Source organism: Suricata suricatta, chromosome 3, assembly GCF_006229205.1.
Source record: "Suricata suricatta isolate VVHF042 chromosome 3, meerkat_22Aug2017_6uvM2_HiC, whole genome shotgun sequence".
In the NCBI taxonomy this organism is placed as follows: Eukaryota; Metazoa; Chordata; class Mammalia; order Carnivora; family Herpestidae; genus Suricata; species Suricata suricatta.
In genome coordinates, this window is record NC_043702.1 from 59,086,003 (window position 1) to 59,106,302 (window position 20,300).

The 20,300-nt window shown below is 35.0% G+C and overlaps 1 protein-coding gene across 1 annotated transcript in view; it reads left to right on the forward strand.

Annotated features, from left to right (window-relative positions):
• The window catches only part of TLK1 (tousled like kinase 1), a 138,769-nt gene that overhangs the window by 55,078 nt on the left and 63,391 nt on the right, over positions 1 to 20,300 (forward strand). Inside the window, exon 3 of the mRNA XM_029934394.1 lies at positions 5,301 to 5,372. Coding sequence (XP_029790254.1) covers positions 5,301 to 5,372 — 72 coding nt within the window. The remainder of the gene's footprint in view (positions 1 to 5,300; positions 5,373 to 20,300) is intronic.

A 20,300-nucleotide genomic window follows, 5' to 3' on the forward strand; every position in this document is an offset into this window, starting at 1 on the left:
TCAATATGTAAATTTATTTCTTTAACCAAATTTTGGAATTTCCTGGCTATTACTTCTTCAAATATTTTTTCTGCTCCTATGATTCCAAATAAATTTTTGTTAGACCACCTCAGTGTCCAACAGACAACTCTTTTTTAATTTTTTTCTTTCTATAGTTTGAGTAATTTCCTTTCTTCTTCTTTTTTTTTTAAGCTCTTCAGTGCTTTATCATTTTGCTTTTTTTTTTTAAAGGAGTATTTATTTTTGAGAGAGAAAGACAGACAAAGGTGAGCAAGAGAGGGGCAGAGGGAAGGAAACAGAATCTGAAGCAGACTCTAGGCTCTGAGCTGTCAGCACAGAGCCTGATGCAGGCTCAAACTCACGAACCATGAGATCATGACCTGAGCTGAATGAAGTTGGACGCTTAACCGACTCAGCCACCCAGGTGCCCCTTCATTTTGCTATTAAGCCCATCCATTGAATTTTTTATTTAAGAAATTTTTTTAATGTTTTATTTATTTTTGATACAGAGAGAGACAGAGCATGAGAGGGGAGGGTCAGAGAGAGAAGGAGACACAGAACTGGACGCAGGCTCCAGGCTCTGAGCTAGCTGTCAGCACAGAGCCTGACGCAGGGCTTGAACCCACGAATGTGAGATCTGACCTGAGCCGAAGTTGGAGGCTTAAAAGCCTACTGAGCCACCCAGGCGCCCCTGAATTTTTTATTTTAGAGAGTGAATTTTTTAGTTCTGGAATTTGCATTTGGTTCTTTTTTATATTTCTCTGCTGAAATTTCCAATTTGATCATTTATTATAAACATTTTCCTTTGTCATCTTGAGCATATTATAGTAGCTGCTTTGAGATTGTTGCCAATTTCAATATCTGGATTACTTGTGGTTGATCTCTATTGAAATTTTGTATTATATCTTTCACACTGTGAATGATACATTATAGTGACTGTGGGGTTTGGTGTCTTCTTCTGGAGAAAGTTGGTATTTTGGTCATTATTTGTATTAACAAGCAATTACTTTGGTTGGACTAAACTCCAGACTGTCTTTCCCCATAGGAGATGGTGGCCAACTGTTCTTTTCAGTTGTTGCAGCCTTCTTTGGACAGCTAGAGTCTGTTTCACCCATGTATATATTAATGACCAGCCATAGACATGGATAGAGTTAATATGTAGAATATGGGATTCTGGTTTTGTGATTATTTCTTTTCCAGTGTATGCTCTCTCACTTTCCAACTGTTGCAGTAACTCCAAACCCTGGTTTTTGAAGCCGGTAAGACTGGATATTTTGATCCAAGTTCCAGCTGTTCTGTGCTGCTCATACTAGGACCTTTCTTCAGGTGAAAGCAGCAGAAATAGAAAACCCAGTTTCTGTTCCTTTCTTTCAGATGTTACCTTCTATCCAGATTCTGCCTACCTTTGGTTGCTCAAATACGTTTAAGTAGTTGTTGTTTTCCAGAATATATAGTTATCTATAGGAATGTTGGTGTGATGAGATACTCTATTATCTATCTCCATTATATCTTTTTTATTGTTTGTTTTAAAAGGGAAAAATACCTTCTGAATTTATATTTGTATTTCTAATTCAAATCAGAACTTACAAGACTTTTACTTAAATCTCTATCTTCTTTCTTCTATACTAAAAGTTGTGGTTCTCAAGGACATAAAGCAGATGATAGAATTAGAAGGTCACATAATTATTTATTCCTTTCCATATCTTACACACAGTAGTCTCAAAATAACAATAGTTGTATTATCATAGTGACCAAAGTGATTACCAAAAACAGTTAACATTTTTGCTTGTAATTCCATCCTCTTCCATCTCCTATTTTATTTTGTTTTTAAATCTTTATTTATTTTTGAGACAGAGAGAGACAACAGTGCAAGCAAGGGAGGGGCAGAGAGAGAGAGAGAGAGAGACAGCATCTGAAACAGGCTCCAGGCTCCAAGCTGTCAGGACAGAACCTGATGTGGCGCTCGAACCTATGAACCATGAGATCATGACCTGAGTCGAAGTCAGACACTTAACCAACTGAGCTACCCAGGCGCCCCCGCCATCTCCTATTTTAAAAATATTTTACTATTAACGACTTTACATGCTTTAGCCATTATATTTTATGTCTCTTTCTTGTACTTCTCATTTAATCTTTATCAACATATAAGTGTTGTTGCTTGCTGTTAGTTCTTAGGTTGAAGCTCTTAACTTCATTTTGGTTATCTAATACTTGTTCTCTAGATTCTTTTGGAGGGCTCACGGGAGCAGTATTGATTTCTGGCATTTTGGTAACAGTTTATCTGTGCCTTCTATGTGTTATAAAAATCAATGAAAAAATTTATTTATTTTGAGAGAGAGAAGGCACGAGGAGGGGAGGGGGAGAGAGAGAGAGAGAGAGAGAGAGAGAGAATGAATCCCAAGCAGGTTCCACACTGCCAGCACAGAGCCCAATGATGGGCTCAAACTCATGAACTGTGAGATCATGATCTGAGCCGAAATCAAGAATCAGACGCTTAACTGGCTGAGCCAGCCAGGTGCCCCCAAAATCCATTTTACTGAATACAAAACATTTATATTTTCTTGAATATCTTAAATATGTTACTCCTTTTTTTCTTTCTCCCCCCCCTTTTTTTGGCATATAGTGTTTTCCTTACAAAAATTTGATATTGGCTTTCTGGGTTGGTATTTTTAGGTATATCGAGTGCTTTTCAGTTGGTAGTTTCAAATTTATTTTTAATTTTCAAGGAGGTTTTCTTGAATTATACTTTTTACTATTTGTTTTCTTCTGGTAGTGTTGTTTCAAGACTTACTTTACCTGAATGATGAATTTTTATTGCTTCATTCGTTGTTGCCTTCCCGAAATCCTTTTTATCCCTTCATTTGAATTTCAGAAATGTTTCTCCTTTTTACCTTCTAGTTGTCATAAAGCATTACATTTATGTATTTTCTCTTAGGTTTATTCAGGCTTAACCTTCCTTTTTGAAACTTTTTTTTCTTATTTCTGATGCTTTCCTGAGTTCTGTTAACCTTAAATCTCAATTTTTTTGAAATCAGTTTTATGTTCTTTCATGTCTTGAGTCATTTTTGTAATTTTTTTAAAGCTCATTTTGAAATAGGTTATAGTTTTCACCTCTTTTGAGGGTATGTATTCCTGGTGTGGTTTTATTTACAGGGTGCTATCCCGTATTTTCTTTTTCTTCTTCTTCTTTTGTTTTCTTATTATAACTTCATGGGATTGACCTACATCATTTTCTGTTGTTTACATTTTTGTGGTTTAGAATGGCTTTTCTTACAGAGTTCCCTTTGCTATTGTTTTTGGGCACTCTTCAAAAGTGTGGCATTTGCTTTCTGAAATTTTGAGGCTTTGCTCCCTTCTTTGCTTTTATCTGAATATTCTCTTTCCTTTATTTTCATGGTACCTCTTGTGTTCAATTTTGATTTTGCATCCAGTAGTTTTTCCTCATTGTGATCCTCTTATGAGAGATATGTTAAGAGTTCATAGCTAGAGACTAGATTGCTCCAACTTCAGACTTCACCTTGGGTCTCCTGTAACTTAATCTTTATTTGAAAGGACAGAAACCCTTCCAATGATAGCCCTTGTACTTAAATTGCTGTTTTCAGAGTCTCTTTTCTCAGTTCTGTCACTGTTTCCTTTTGCTTCCTCTCCTATGATGCAGTTCCTGTGGTTACTGGTGATTTGTTTCCATGTTCTCTTTGGAGAGAATTCATGGAGATTTCTTGTCAGCCAGTTTTGTTGTAAATGTTGTCTGTGGATTTGGGGTTTATATTTTTATCTGAGGATTTGGGGATATTCAAAAACATCAGTACAGCCTCCATTGTCCCTAAATCTAATTGATGACTTTTTAATGGCTGTTTATGATGTTTATTAATCCTGCTCTAATTATATTATACCTTCCTCCAAATAGTGCTTGAATCTTAATTAGTTTGACTGCTGGTTTGTGTTGAAAACAGCCTTTACCTTGTCCAGCATAATACTAGACATACAGGCAATGACTCGAGAGTCATCGGTTTAGAAGTTAGCCTAAGGGTAAATTATACGCCTTCCAACCTTTTAACAGTAGGATTAGTTCCTGCTCTTAAGAGATTGTAGGAAAACGGGTATCAGCTGGTCTGCCTGTACACGTAGGTCATTCGTGCTTCATCTTTGATAAATATGCCATAGCCTGTCATCCTCTGATCTAAACACTTCTGGAAGACACTGATTTTATTTTGAGGGTCCAAAAAAGTCTACAAAATAGTGAGCATCATAGAAACATTTTGGACACAGAGCAGATGTCATCCTACAAAAGGATAGCTCATTCCTTTCTGTCGCTGTTTAAAAATATTATAAAGGAAGGGCACTAGGGTGGCTCAGTTGGTTGAATGTGCCACTTTGGCTTAGGTCATGATCTTGTGGTTTGTGAGTTTGATTCCCAAGTTGGGCTTTGTGCTGACAACTCAGAGCCTGGAGCCTATTTTGGATTCTGTGTCTTCCTCTCCCTCTGCCACTCTCCTGCTCGCTTGTTCACTCTCTCTGCCTCTCTCAAAAAAATTTTTAAAAATTTAAAAAATATATTATAAAGGAGATGTGCCTGGGTAGCTCAGTCAGTTAAGTGTCCGACTTCGGCTCAGGTCATGATCTCATGATTTGTGGGATCAAGTCCTGCATTGGTCTGTTTGCTGAAGCATGGAGCCTGCTTGGGATTCTCTCTCTCTGCACCTCCCTCAGTATCTCAAAATAAATAAGTAAACTTAAAAAGAATATTATAAAGGAAGTATAGAAACTCAATTAAAATAGTAAAGATGGGAAAAAATTTTCTTAAACCAAAACAAACAAAAAAACCAGGGATTGTCTAGTTTGATAGTATAAAGTAAGCAAAGGTGTGTAGATGGTATATGATGATATTTGATAAGATTGTGAAGGAAATTAAGGAGCACATAGAATACTTTTTTAGAAAGGAAGCATCAGTTTTTATATGTTGGGTAGTAATTTTAGAGATCTTGTTATCCAAGTAATAGCCCAGTTCCTTTGCTCTTGAATTTGGTGGTATTTTTTTTTTCAGACCCCCTGCCTCGAATTTGGTATTCTAAAAAGTCAGCTAAAGCAAGTCAGTTCCTGAAATACAGATCTTTATTGACTTGATAAAACTTTCCAAGATATTTATAGTGCTAATAAGTTGATATTTCTTAGTTTTACTTCATTTAACTCCCTTGCTTAAAGGAATCGTACTTTACTTTCACTTTTGAAGATAGTCCACGTTGTAGTATGTTTCATTTAAAATGACTCCTAATTTTTATCTTTTTAAAAATCTTTAACAGGCTTCAACAAATAATGAAAGTTCTAATCACAGTTTTGGAAGCTTGGGATCTTTAAGTGACAAAGAATCTGAGGTAAGTAACTTATTTTAAATATGGTGCTATTAAAGTAAAAGCTGAAATCACCTTTTTTCTTTTAATAGTTCCCCACCCTCCCAATCCTTGTGTTAATAAACATGAATGCTAAAGTTTCTGTTTGGAGCATTTTTGTTCTGCTTTATGAAACACAGTATTCAGGCTGAAGACTGTTTGGCATTAGAAAGAAAATATGGTTTCTTTGGTTATGTAGCTGAACTTGTACATTAATGTTATAAGTGTTCTTAATGGAAGACAGTTACTGACCATTCATAATTTTAGTAGATGAAAGTGGTCTTTGAACTACGTTCTACAGTTTTCTACTGTTTTTTGTTATACTCCCCTCTTAGTTTGGTTTTGAGTAAGGGTTTGTTTACTGAGATGTAGATATACCTACCTACTATTTCTCTTTGAAATTGCTTGTGGAATTTCATACTCTTGTTTTTCACTTTTCGTATTTAAAACTACTTGGATAATCTTCTCCCCTCTCATCCATTTACTGAACCCACTAAGAAAATACATGCGATTTTATAAGTAGGCATTTGAATCCATGGTACAGTTAACAGTGAGCATGATATACTTGATAGCATCTTTGTGAAATATGTAGATAAGAAGTTCTTTGGGTTTTAGCATTCACTTCCTGATGCTACAACATCACTTTTTGTGGATACAACCTCTGCTCAGATTATAGCATTCTGTTACTTTTCAACATGCGCGCATGCGCGCGCTCGTGTGTGCGTGTGTGTGTGTGTGTGTGTGTGTGTGTGTGTGTTCTCTTCAATGTTAATTTATTTCTCTTTGATCCATTTTAGTCTTTTTTCTGCTTGGGTTAGTGTAGATATATCCCCCTGATAATACCAGTAGGTGTTAGCATTTAGTAACTCTTAGCCATTTGGTTTTGGTATTCAGCGGAAAGAGAATATCAAAGGTGGCATCTTTTTAAGTCCTGTGTTACTGAAAACATCTAGGAATCTCTAGGTAGACAGTTTTGTGCAGTTCTATGCAGGCACCCTGACACTCAGGAGGAGTGTGGCATAGGGTTTTCACTCATCAGGCTTTCCCTTCCACAGAGACAACTGGCAGGCAGCTGAAAGGACTGTGCAAGTGACGGGACTTTATCTGCAGTAGGTTCCCTTGAGGTAAGCGTTAGTAGCCCCTGTAGCGCCAGATTATTGCAGCTTAGTTGTCTCAAATTGGCACACTTACATTAAGTCCTTATAAAGTGTAGTTTTAGACTTAGTCAGAATACAGCTTTTCAGAAAACTGTATCAAGAATGTTTTCACTTTATATCTCCTGGACTTTGGAACATTTCTTGGTATTTGCAGATTTTTGGTCTATTTAGTAATTTCACATGTCTTTCCTTTCATAGACTGTTACTTTATGAAGGGTAATAAAATAGTTTTAGATATTTCCCTTTTCACCACATCTGATGTTTTTGAAAGTTTTTTTTAATAGCAAAACAGTACAAGTTAGATCACCTATAATAGTTATATATTTCTATGTTCTTTATAGGTACTCATGCTCCCAATATAAGCTATAGATATTATATTTCAATTCTTTAGAAAGAATCAGCCTATAAGAAAGTACTACTTCCCTCTAAAGAATTCCAAGAATCGCTTTGGGCTGTATTTTTAGTTAAAAATTTTTTTTCTTTTAAGACCATAGTGTAATTTACAGCGAAGTACAGTTTGGCTAACCATTGCGTATACTTAGCTTAATTTGTACAGAAAATTTGACATTTGGGGCAGCAATGGAGAATCGTACAATTTTGGAACTTTTGCTGTTCTGTGTTCTTTATCTGGAATTTTTACAAGTGAATGGTTAAGTTCAAGTGGCACAGTATTTTGAAAAGGTCTAGAGCGTATACTTTTTCCTTAAGATTTTTGAAGAAGCAATTTTTTTTTTGTCTTATCATTTAGGAAGGTACTTATCTGGAAAATAGTTTCCAGGTTTTATTTCATTATGAAGATACTTTAATGAATGTCCTTGGGATGAAATTTTACACACTTCAAAATACAGGTATTTGTAGGCCTTTAAGTGAAGTTGCTTAGAGTAAATGATTGTAGGATGGAAATACTACTTTTTTCCTGGTATACCTAGTAGTAAAGTTTATGTAGTATTTCACTGTCTTCTGATATCATTTTATTCTTTTGGTAATCCATCCCTTGATCCATTACATTTTCTTAAATAATAGTTTTTGTTTTTATGAACAATTAGTACTAAAAGTTTATTTGAACAAAATAGCAGTTCTCTGCCACCCACCTCTACCCCACCTCACCCTCAATTCTTTCAGCGCTTTTCTTCCTGTCACTTATTTCCACATTTTATTTATGCATCTTAATGCATATCTTGAGCTTTTGCTTCTTCAGTTGGGCTTTTTCCTCCTACCCAATATTCTGTTCAGACACCCAGAACCCTTCTGTTTTCCATCCTTTTACTATTAAAACTGAAAGCATCTGATATTCACTATTAGGCTGATTTGAATCTACTTCTACTGAATCATTTCAGTTCATATGTGAATTACTTCATATGTAGGTTTGCTTTTTATTACTAAATGTAGAATTTAGAACAGAGAGATTTTTCTCTTTGTTAATGAAGTTGTTTCATAGGCAGGAAGGTATTCGTCTTGTTTGTGCTTCTTTTATTTTTTTTACATCATTCTAAGGTCAGTTCATAAGGCTCCAAAATTTGCTGTGTTTTCAGTAAGCATTTATTACATATCTATTATCTTCTACCCTCTGTGTCCAAGCACAGAGAATATAAAAGATAAATATGGTACAATCCTTGTCTTCACATGAGATTGTTGTCTAGTAGAACAGACTGCTTCATAAACAGTGTAGATTATGCTATATTAGATAGAAGAAGTGAGCACGAGGTATTGTGGGAGCAAAGAGCCAGAACCCCTAATTCTGTCTGCCTGCAGGGTTTCAAGAAGAGGGGAGAAAAAAGAAGCCTTCCTTTAAAGAAAAGATGGTGGTTGAGTTGTTAGAAAGGCTATGAATTCATCCTGGAACACAAGGGCAGAGAGACTAAGATGTGCTTTTGGATTTGCAGGAAAGCATGGGAGATAGTTTTGTTCAAGATATGGGGCAGTGATTCTCAACCCCAGCTGTACTTTAGATGGCCCGAGAAGCTTAAAACTGTAACAAACTCCCTGTGTGATTCACCTGGTTTACAGACTTCTGGCATAGGTAGGATATGCAAGAATGTGGTGAAAGATTAGTAGGAGTCAGGATTTGAAAGCCCTTGTACTTTATAGTGAGGAATTTGGACTTTTGTCTAGATAATGGAGAACCATTTAAGCAGGAGAAACAAAAGGCAAAGTAGCGATGAGGAGGGCTCCCTCAGGTGGCAATGGAGAGGATAGAGTTGGGAGGGAGGTGAAACCTAAGTTGGGAAGATCAGTTAGTTAAGAAATACTGCCACCTTTACGAAACTGCTAACCTCCATGCTTTAATAATAGGAGGAAAATCTTCAAGTGGGCAGGGTGCTAACTCAAGTTTACCTTTTGGATTCTGCCTTCTCCTTCAGATTTTCTAACTTTGGTTATTGATATTATCACCTCCCAGGCTTATGCTTCTCAAATTTTAGTGTGCAAGTGAATTAGCAGTGGTTCCTTAAGTCTTTAGGTCCTTAAGTCTTTAGGTCTGGAGTAGGGTTTGCATTTGACAAGCTCTCAGATTCTACTAGATTATAAAAGTATAATTAGTAGGGTTTGATGACTGAATGAGGGTAAAGAAGGAAAGGGAGGAGCATAGGGTTATTTAAAGTTAACTGGCTTTAGGTGAATGTCAGTGCCTTTGATGAGAATAGACAACACAGAAGGAAGACACATAGATTTAGCATAGAAGGTAATGAATTAAATTCTGGACAACAGTGAGTTTGAATATCTGTGAATTGACCAATTGAAGATGGTACTTCAGTTAGGCAGTAGGAGCTATCTGGAGTTCAGGAAAGAGGTCAGGTTAGAGATGAAGACTTACAGGAATTTTTGGCACAGGTGTTAAAGGCTTGAGTGATGATAGGATTCCTGAGCAGGGGAGGGGAGTGGGTGGTGTCTCTGAGACTCTTCCAGAGGGTTCCGAAGGTCAAAACAATTTTTATAGTGATGCTAAGACATATTTGGCTTTTTTAACTTTCATTTTCTCATGAATTTACAGTGAAATTTTCTAGTCTGTAATGACACATGATGACATCACTCTGATGACTTGTATATTTTAGTGTCTCAAAACTCTTTTTAGTTTTAACTTCTAGAATAGTAAATATTGATAATTATAGCCCACATAAATAAAAGCTCTGGGGTCCTCAGCAGTTTTTTAAAGTTTGTGCAGAGTCCTGAGACCCAGTAGTTTAAAAACTGCTTCTGTATCTGAACTCATCTTGATAGTGTGTGTAATGCTAGGAAATGTTAGCAGACGAGGTAGGTGTGCTAGAGAAAGAGTAGCAGTCTGGTAAGGAGGTAGACAGTAGGAAGAAAAAGTAGAAGAGAAGAAGAATAAATGTCACAGAAGTCAGTTAGGATAATGACTACAAAAAGTGACTAAGAATTGTCACTTAGGCTTAGTTTTTGTAGACTCATGGTAGCAAGATGCCAAACTGTAGTCTGTCAAGGAGAGACTGGATAGTGAAGAAGTAGTGACAGCAAATATTGACTACTTTTGGCAGAATCTTGATGATAAAGGAAAGGAGATGGTATCTAGAGCCTAACAGGCTTGACATACTATGTACTAGGGAAGGGTTCATAGCAGAGCCGTGACAATGGGACAGGAAAAGTGCTGTAAAGAGAGAAAATAGAATCAAACTTAACACCTTTTTTTTTGAGGTGGTATGAAATGCCAAGATCCAGGCCCTGGGTTGGTTGGATTCATTGTGGATAGAATTGACAGGGTACATACTTTCCCCTGATGGGCAAACTTTCAACAGATGACCTTTCTCATACTTCACAGTGAAATAGAGGTTATCAGCTGAAGGAAAGAATCATGAATGGGTTGTGGGTGTGAGAATGATAAAAATTTATGGGACGGACCAGAAAAGGAGTTTACAGGGGATGGAGGGAGATGGCCATTCATCTTGTATTAAATGTTTTAGAATGTTTGAAGGAGTTAGAAATAGGATATACATGCATTGTCGGCTGGCTAAATGTCCAGATTATTTTACGAGGATGAGGAAAGAGCCTGTATTCCTTGGTTATCAGTGTTTTCTAAATTTTAAAATCAGCCTTCATTCACCTATTTGCAGTTCTTCTTGTAGGACCCTTCTCTAAGCACAAAGACCGTTGCTGCTTCCTATAAATTCTTTGCATTTGCTGTCCCCACCTAGCCTTATCCCAGATCCTGAAATAAATTATGTATCATATAGTTCATTAGGAATTTATAATGAACACTAATAACATAATTCTTCTCCCTCCCTCTCCTTTTGGATGTCCTAGAATATGTTTTACATATCTCTGCCTTATTTGATTTCTTACTAAGGTTGAAATATCTGTGACTGAATATAAATATAATTGAATTAAGTCTGTTTATACCTGTGTGCTTACATACAATATATTACATAATAATGTTGGTAAAGCAAACACACGTGTCAAATTACTTTATTTTTGCCTCAATTTAATCTTTAACCATCTTTTGTAGTACTTCTATATAACGTGAACCAGAGTTGATAATTTAAAATAGATTATTTCTTTTTCTAGAACTGAAGACCTCCCCCCCCCCTCCCCTTGAGGAAGGTTAATTCTTTAACCCTCTGTCCACTGGCATTGAATTACTGTTTATTTTTGGTCCAAGTGTATTTGATTTCTAAGTTATTTAGGATTAAGGATTTTAAGTTCTAGATCTACAGAATCCAGGACAGCTGTTGCATCTAGACATTTAAACTTACATGCTTTTTTAGGATTCTAATGATTGTAATGAAAGATAAATATGATATGGTACCTTGATTGTCTTAATTTATCTCTAATGTTGATTAATGAAGGTCATTTTATGAAAGTTCTGATTAGCTTTGTCATTTGAATTAAGTTTATAGAAGTAGTCTTGAAGCTTAAATGAGATTTTTTTCTCATTCAAGTTAAGTGATAGCATTAAAGATATTTTGAAACATTAATGGTTTGTTTTGTTCTGTTACAAAAAGAATTTTCAAAGAATTACATTAGGTGTGGTTTTTTATTTTCATATTTTGGAGGAAGTTGAAGTTAACACTAGGGAATTAAACCTAAAGCTAGCTTTAAGCTGGCTTTAGCAGGGTATGATTTCATTTCTAGAGCTAGGGGTATTGTGTATTGAGTTCTTTAATAGGTTATTTTTAATGTAAAATCTCCTTTGTTGAAGAAGGTATTTTAAAATTACACATGTAATTTATACACATGTATGAATTATTTAAATGGGTTATCTTGTATTAGTAAACTGGCTAGATTGGGAGAGTAGTAAGAATATTTCTTGTTTTTACTTTGTTTTTATTCATACCCATCTCTACTATTTGTATTTCCTTTTTGCCCCCTTAATAGTGTTTGGGTTAAATGTTTCCCCATTGAATGCTTAGGTATCCTAAACTGATTGGAAATTATGATTCTCTTTGAAAATGTAGGTAATACTGGCCTTAAATCTTAGGTTTTAGGTTGATATTTTTAGTTCATTAAAGTTTTACTTTTCTATATTTGTTAGAACCCAGAGAATTCTTTAACATCTTAGTCTGAACATCTAGTAAAAAAGAAGAAAACTTGAAAAATGAATTGTTATATATAGTTAAGTATCCTTGAAAGTTAAATTTTCATGCCTATTCCTCCCAAGGGTGAATTCCCTTGATTTTCAGTTGTTCTGTTTAAATCTATTAGCTCCTCAAGATTGATTTCCCAATTGATTTAGTACCTCCATCAGTTTGAAGAAATATTCTTTATATCCTGCTGCTTACATTATTTTCTAAAACGTTTTAGCCTGATAAATATCTTTTGTGGTTTTCTACTTGATTGGGTTCCCCTGTCTTTTCTTATCTAAATTGTACTATTTAGATAGTAGTATTTTCTCATTACTTCTCACTATGTTGGGGGGGGGGCAAATCAAAACCACTGTATATAACAGTGTTGCTATATACAGTATGGAATATGTGTAATGACAATGTCATCTTGAAGGGGACAGTACTCTGTGTGCATGCAAACTGGTGTATTTTATAACACTAATAAAGACATTTTCTCAGAAGAGTAAATTTGTTTTTTCTCTCCCTTATAAGACTAATAATCATACTTCTAAATTACAAGATTTAAAAGTTCCTATGAAATTCCTGGAATTTCTTTGTAAAATTTCCTTTTATTTAAAAAAAAAACTGTATTTATTTAATTCTACCACTATCCATTAAGGGACATGCTTTTATAGGAGCTATATTCAGCTAAAAGATACTGTTTGACCCTAAAATATGTTATATGACAGGGTTCACAGCAAAGGAAGTGGGTCTATCCCAGTTGCATATATATATGTCCTTACTCCTGGAAGGAAAAATTGAAATCAAATGTGGGTTTGATACTGTCACTGTGCCTCTTTTTCCATAACGGTAGAGAACTGTGTGTGTATGTCAAAATCTCTGGGAAGCTTTTTCAAAGGAAAAGTATTCAGGCTCCTTGCTTGGAAATTCTTATATACTCTGTCTAGATAATCATTCAGTTTCTTATAAATCATGAAATCTTGAAATAATGATTCTGTAACTTTTATTTAGGAAGCAAATAAGCAGCTGTTACATATTTCCCTTTGTACAAGTGCATTTAGTGTCAGTGATTGGTTGTTTTTAGGACAAGAAAGTTTTAAGCTGATTGATGAAAATAAGATTGGGAGAGAAAAATGCCAAGTCATTCTGAGACTGAAGACATACTTTAAACTGAAACGTGGCCTAGTGCTTGACCATAGCATATGCTCAGTGAATATTTTTTGAATGAATAGATTTACCACCACTCTAGTTGCACTGTACTACACAGGTAGCTTTTGTGTCAAAAACTACAGAAGATTCTTAGATATTCATCAAAGCAAGGCTTCTCTTAACATTATTGACATTCGGGGATGGAGAATTCCTGGGTGGGGTTGTCTTGTGCAATGCAGGATGTTTATCAGCATGTCTGCCTGACATACTACATCTCTGTAGCCCACTCTTTCCCCTTCCCCTTTGCCCCTTTGTGGCAACCAAAAGTATCTCCAGGTATTGCAAAATATCCTCTTGCTGAGTACCACCCCATTAATGAAGGAGAGAGTATAGTTTTAGCATGTTACTTGTAGAGCTAGATTACAACTCTCTAAGTTTCATATCTCCTAAGTATGAAAACAGAAGTCCAGAGAGGTTAATTAATTTGCCCACAGATAGTAAGTTAACAGTCAAAATTCTAATTCCTAAGTATCTGTTTTGTTTTAAAGTGATACTCTCAACTATGGTGTCTACCCTCTCTCTGTAGAACTAAGATAATGTATAACTCATTGGTTAGATAAATGATCTTAGCTAATCTTTTGAAGGAAAAAAAAGGTATTCTTTTTTGGCAGTATTTAGATTTAAAATGATTTATAGTAACATCAGATTTGCCAGTCCAAGATATGACTGAACTAAAAGCATTTCACAAATATTTTATCTGATAAATACTGCTTTTAGTCTGGATTTTAAGGGCAGTCAGCACAAGCTGACATTACTGACAAATTCAGTTTCACTGTGTTACACTATCATAGAGTTTTTAAAATATTAGATATATTTTTATATCAGCAGCTACACAGTATTATGATTAATTATCATTTTCTAAAATAACTGAGTAACCATGACAACTCATTGGACTTATATCCTAATGAGTTTTCTGCTAAAGCTATATGTCACAATTTTGGTCTTTAAAAGCTTTAATAGAAGAGTATATTAATAATTTCTTAATTTTAGACAGTTTCCAGTGTGGAATATGCAGGACTTATTATTATATACATAGATTGACTATTGCTAATCCTGATGATACATCAGCATCACTTTTGGAGCTCTTTAAAAGTGAGGATTCCTTTGGTCTCTCTCCAGAGGTGGTTAAATTTGGAATGGGGACTTGAGCAGGAGCTTAAATAAAAGCTTCGTAAGTGGCTATGATGTGTAGTAACATTGAAAATCAGGGCTAATAGTTGAATGATGGAATGATTTCTTTTAAAAAACAAAGAATTCACTTTCTTGGGGTATAAATCTAGTATTGCTCTATAGAATAACAATGTTATACCACCTTCTTTAAAATTTATTTATTTATTTATTTATTTATTTTACAAATCAAGTAGATGTTTAATGATTGGTGGGCATTCTCACAGTGTTTGTGAAAGTGTAGATTGACATTCCCTCTGAAAATACACTTTGGCAGTATGTTTAAAATTTTTAGTGTGCATATTCTGTGTCACGAAGCTTACACTTAAAAGTGTCTATCCCAGAGAAATTGTTTTAGGATCTAGGGATTCATGTTCAAGGAAATGTCTATAGGACTGTTGTACAGGAGTATGTTAATCCATCATGAGTGTCACACCGGGAGAAAAGTTGTGAAATCACTGTTCTAAATTTTACTATTGTAAGCACTTTCAAAATGCCAACATTTCCAGAATAAGTTATCTTGAAAATTTGCTTTTTCCTCCCACGGCAGTTGCTCTATATGGCTGTTTTATTCTGATTGTATGATTTGAAAACTTACAAGATCATATGAATAGGGGAGAAAGTCCAACTTTAATTTTTAGTCTATACTGTTCAACAAATAAAGCCTTAAAAGGAAAGCCAGAAAAGGGAAAATGCCAAGAAATAGTTATGCTATGTAAATTGTAAGAAAATGGGAGATAAAATTGCATTTCATCAATATTGAAGACTTGGTATGCTCCTTTAAACATATGTGAATGCAAATTAAAATGGGTCCAGATGATAGGAGCGTAAAAGTCAGACTGTGAGAATGGCAAGTTAAGGTAGTTTTTAAAAATCGACAGTAAGATTGTTTTAGTATTATAGTTCTTTTAGGTGCTAATGTGGTTGTAGGTACTGTGTATTTGTGAGCAGAATAAAAATTCTTGAGGCTTTTAAAAATGTTATGAGCTGGCACAGTTTAAGTTACCTATAAGAGAGCACACATTTTGGCGCGCCTGGGTGGCCTAGTCAGTTAAATGCCTGACTTCAGCTCAGGTCATGATCTCACAGTTTGTGAGTTTGAGCCCCACATCATTCTCGTGCTGACAGCTCAGAGCCTGGAGCCTGCTTCAGATGCCCTGTCTCCCTTGCTCTCTGTCCTTCCCCTACTCTCACTGTCTCTTTCTCTCTCAAAAATAAGTGAACATTAAACACACACACACACACACACACACACACACACACACACACATTTTATTTGGGCAGTTACCCAAGTTTATCTTCTAGGCTCTTCACCATCTTTGATAGTACATATTATTAAATAATAAAGGCAGTACAGCAGAAAATAGGCTGCATTCAGAATTGCTGATAATGTTGATTGGATTTACTTCAGACAGCAAGGAAGTGCCCTTATTTCAAGATAGGATCCCCCAAAATGTTGCATATATAAACTGTATACTGCATATTGAAATCAACAGTATAACAACAATCTTCTTTTAGGTGTCAAAGATTCAAGCAAACATTTCCAGATAATATTAAAGTTTTGACTCTTGGGCAGTGACAGACTGTGAATTTCAGGTCCTGCCAGCCCAAAATCATCCTTGAATTAGGATGTACATATTTCATGATAGTTTTATCAAAATGTAAATTTGATGCAAAGCAGCAAAGAAATTTTTACAATAGAATTTTAGCTTTCTTATAGTGCCTTATTCTTCTAACCAAATTTTTATAGCAAAAGGTTGGAAGAAACAGTATCTTGTACATTTGATATTCTTGAATAGAACATCTATTTTACATTGACTATTTTTATATAGCTCCAGATTTTCCTTTCTAGTTCAGTGCTGTTTTGATATATGCCATTAAAGTAACAGATTTCTCCAGCATTTTCCTGTCTTACATCTAGTTCAACAAATTTTGCCTAGAAATGTGGAATAAAATTGAACACTGGTAATACCAGCTTCTGGCAAAAAGATTTGTCATGCCATTTGTTCAAAGTACAGTGACCTTAAATTTGATACCTAAGTAACTCTATGATTGGAATAGCCAGTGAGTTGTATTTTTGAAACCAATCTTTAGCGAAATGAATCAGTTGGAAAACATTCATTCTGACAAGTCTGAGGATTGAATATTCTGTTATAGATATTATTTAATAATAGAGTAACTTTATTTTAAAGTATTTTCTCATTTAACAGGAAGAGATTAAATATATCTGTTTTAACTGTAGTAACTTCATTAGAGATGATGGTACCTGATCTTTTTTGTTGTTGTCTAATTAGGGCTGATGAATTCTGGCTAAGGTGGAGGTGAAGGATAAATTTTAATATCCACTCTTTTGTTGGTGTTATAATGGTACCTTTTCACATACTGTTAAAATTTCCTATAATGCATTTATGCCAATTAATTTTAAATATCTCTCGTTGGAGGTTGATAGAGGTGGTTATCTGTTTTTATGGCATATTCCATACTGATTTATCTCCCTCCCCTGTGACAGTGTTAAGATTCTAGTTTTCTTATATTTTGTCTTAATTGCATTGAAGAAACACATGTATTTTTATCTTAAAAATACATGAAGGAGCCAGATAAAACAAGTTCCTAATATATGAAAGCCTGGTTTAATAATCACTGGCTTAAATTCCAAGTAAAATGGAAACATTAGTTCAGTTATGTCACAATCACCTCTTGAGTCCTTTAGATTTGTCTTGTACTTTCAACTGCTAGAAAGTACTGTGTAAATTCTCACTAATATCTTAGAACATTTAAATGCCAGAGTAATCACTCAGGTTTTGGTATGATTACAAATTAGCATTTATGAAGCTAAATTGATTTAAATAGTACCAGTCTCTCCTTCATCATTTTTTCCTACCCACTGTTCCGTTGTATGTCAGAATTCTTTGACTTTTTATAATTGCTGTAATCTTTCCATCTTTGCTTTAAAGCCAAATCATATTATTTTGCCTTCCATATTTATTTTGCCTTCTTTATTATGGTCAACTGTAAGGAAACAGTTGACAAAAAACAGAGAAGATAAAAATGAAATGACAGCATCCATGAGAGCAGTAGCCAGCTTGAAAATATTCTGTATTAAATGCTTGATATGAGCAAATTTTATGCCTTGTGCTAATACAAAGCTGGCCTGGTTGATGTCCCTTTTTTTCTAGGATTTTCTAGGAAATAACTGATCAAGATTGGTGGTTTTTCAAATCTTTTTTAAGCCATAGAACTCTTTCTTCAAAGTAAGTCTAATATAGAATCTCAAGTGTTAAAATGAGAAATGCAGTGTTTGCAAGCACAGAGGTGGAGGTGGAGGATGTGTCTCTGATAACCTGGAGCCTTAGCATAGCCATCTGCTTCTTTCTTCCCTTCTCCCTCCTCTTTAACAATTTTTGAGACACAGCCTCCTTTCCCTTAAGGTATCTCTGGAGTGCCGTTTGAAAATTGCAGACAGCATTCTGAATTTTTCTTCACTGATGAGCCATTTTAGAGATTAAGTATTTGACAATTTTCTGTATATACTAAATTCCCAAATAAATCCATATAGAAATGAGTGACTCAGGAGAATTGGCAGCAATAGCCTTCACTGAGAATTTTTGTTTTGTTTAATATAGGTATTGTTCAGAGTATTTAAATTTAAAACCAAAATAACTAATGCACATTGTCCTGAAGGTTAGTGATGCAATACTTAGGACCTAGACTGCCAGTTCTGTGGCTTGTAGTTGAAAACAGAGCTGAATGGGACCTTAGAGAGGAAACCACTTATTTCATAAGCCCTACCAGTTACTTGTAAGCTATTAGGGCAGAATCTGCTAATCATTTAACAGGTGGCACATGACTGAACTTTTGAAATACGAAAATACACAGATATTTGTAGTAATAGGATAGCTACTCAGATAAGAAAATTTATTGGGCACTTACTGACATTTATAGAGTATGTACCTATTCCAGATGCTGTACTAAGTGTGTTTCTGGTATGTTTCCCATTTAATCCCCACAATCCTATACCTGTATTATCACATTTAAAAACTGATGGGAATAGGATCCTTGGCTGCCTCAGTCAGTAAAGCATGTGACTCTTGATCCCAAGGTCCTGAATTTAAGCCCCACATTGGGCATAGAGATTACTTAAGAAAATTTGATGAAAAAAATGGATTCTTGGGTTAACAAGTAACATGTTGAGAGTTATGATAAATAATGGACCCAGAGTTTGAGTCTTAGTCCGTCTGTTTTTTCAGAGACCCGTGGTACTTGCTCTTTAGAAAATTACGGTTCGTTTGGGCTGACAGAACAAGCCTAAAATAATCTGAGGTGAGAGTGAGGAATGAGGTGGTCATACTACAGCATCAGTGAAAAAAGACTAAGGCTCCTGGGAAGGGACAAAATGGTGGGGTTGTAATGGAAACATTTACTTTATAGGCAAATTTAGTTATATCTAGGCTTTTTCCTCTTTTTTTATTTGGCTTAACTTTTCAGTTTTTTATTACCTGTTTCCAACTTTTTACCTCACATTAGTCATATGTTACAATCTTAAAGTTAATTTAGTTCCTTGGTCCTTTAGTCACCCTTTCCCCCCCTCCTTCCTCAAATTCTTCTTTGGTTTAAAAAAGGTAAACGTGTTCCTTTGTGTGTGTGTTTTAACTATAATAATTACTCATTTGAGCTTTTAAAAAATTTTTATGTAAAAATTTTTAATGTTTATTTTTTAGTTTTGAGAGAGAGAGACCATGAATGGGAGAGAATAGAAAGAGAGGGAGACACAGAATCCAAAGCAGGCTCCAGTCTCTGAGCTGTCACTGCAGAGCCCAATTCAGGGATCCAATTAACAAACCTGGAGATCATGACCTGAGGCGAAATCAAGACTCAGCTACTCAATGGACTAAGCCACCCAGGTGTCCCATCATTCATTGTTAATGGTTTTTAACAGAAGGACATTTTCCCTCAAAGGACTCTCCCACTTTTCCATGACATCAAATTTAAATTTTAGATAGGGAAATGTTGCCTGAGAGAAACAAAGTTTTTACTAAGTAATCTGTAGGTCTTCAAAAAAAAAAAAAAAAAGACCTTAAATATCTTAAAATATATATCCAGTAAAGTATTTAATAAATGATATTCCAAATAAGTTTGAAAATTTCTACATAAACTGTAACTCTCTATCCCATTCCCTTTTTGGAGATAGCCAGTGAATGTTAGCATTTTAATGGTTCTTAGAAGCTTTGTGGTAAATAAATCTAACTTTGTTCACCCCGGTTGTACCACACCAGTGTCCCCTACATTTAAAATGTAGCCTCTCATCTAACTGATCCAGTGTTTCCTGTAATGTATTTTAGAAAATGATGTGGAACCATTTAGGTAGACAGTGTTTCCAGTATAACTTTTAGAATTGTATTATTCTGTGTGAATTTTTTTTGTTGTTTATTCCAAAGTTAGCTAGTCAAGACTTAAGATGGAATTCAAATGGGATCTGGTCATGCTTAAAAATTAGTATAACATTGGGGTGCCTGGGTGGCTCAGTTGGTTGAGTATCTGACTATGGCTCAGGTTATGATCTCATGGGTTCATGTGAGTTTGAGCCCCATGTCAGGCTCTGTGTTGACAGCTCAGAACTTGGAGCCTGCTTCAGATTCTGTGTCTCCCCTCACTCATGCTCTGTGTCTGTTTCTCGCTCTCTCTCTCAAAAATAAATAAATGTTAAGAAAATTAGCATGACATTAAACATGAAAAGCCATATTTTTTTATTTTAAATTATATTTTTTACATAGATTAAGTTGAGAAGGATATGAATATGTATTAATTTGGGAATCAGTTCCGTTTTTTAAGATAGATTTCGGAGGTCTTTATAAAAATGCTAGCTT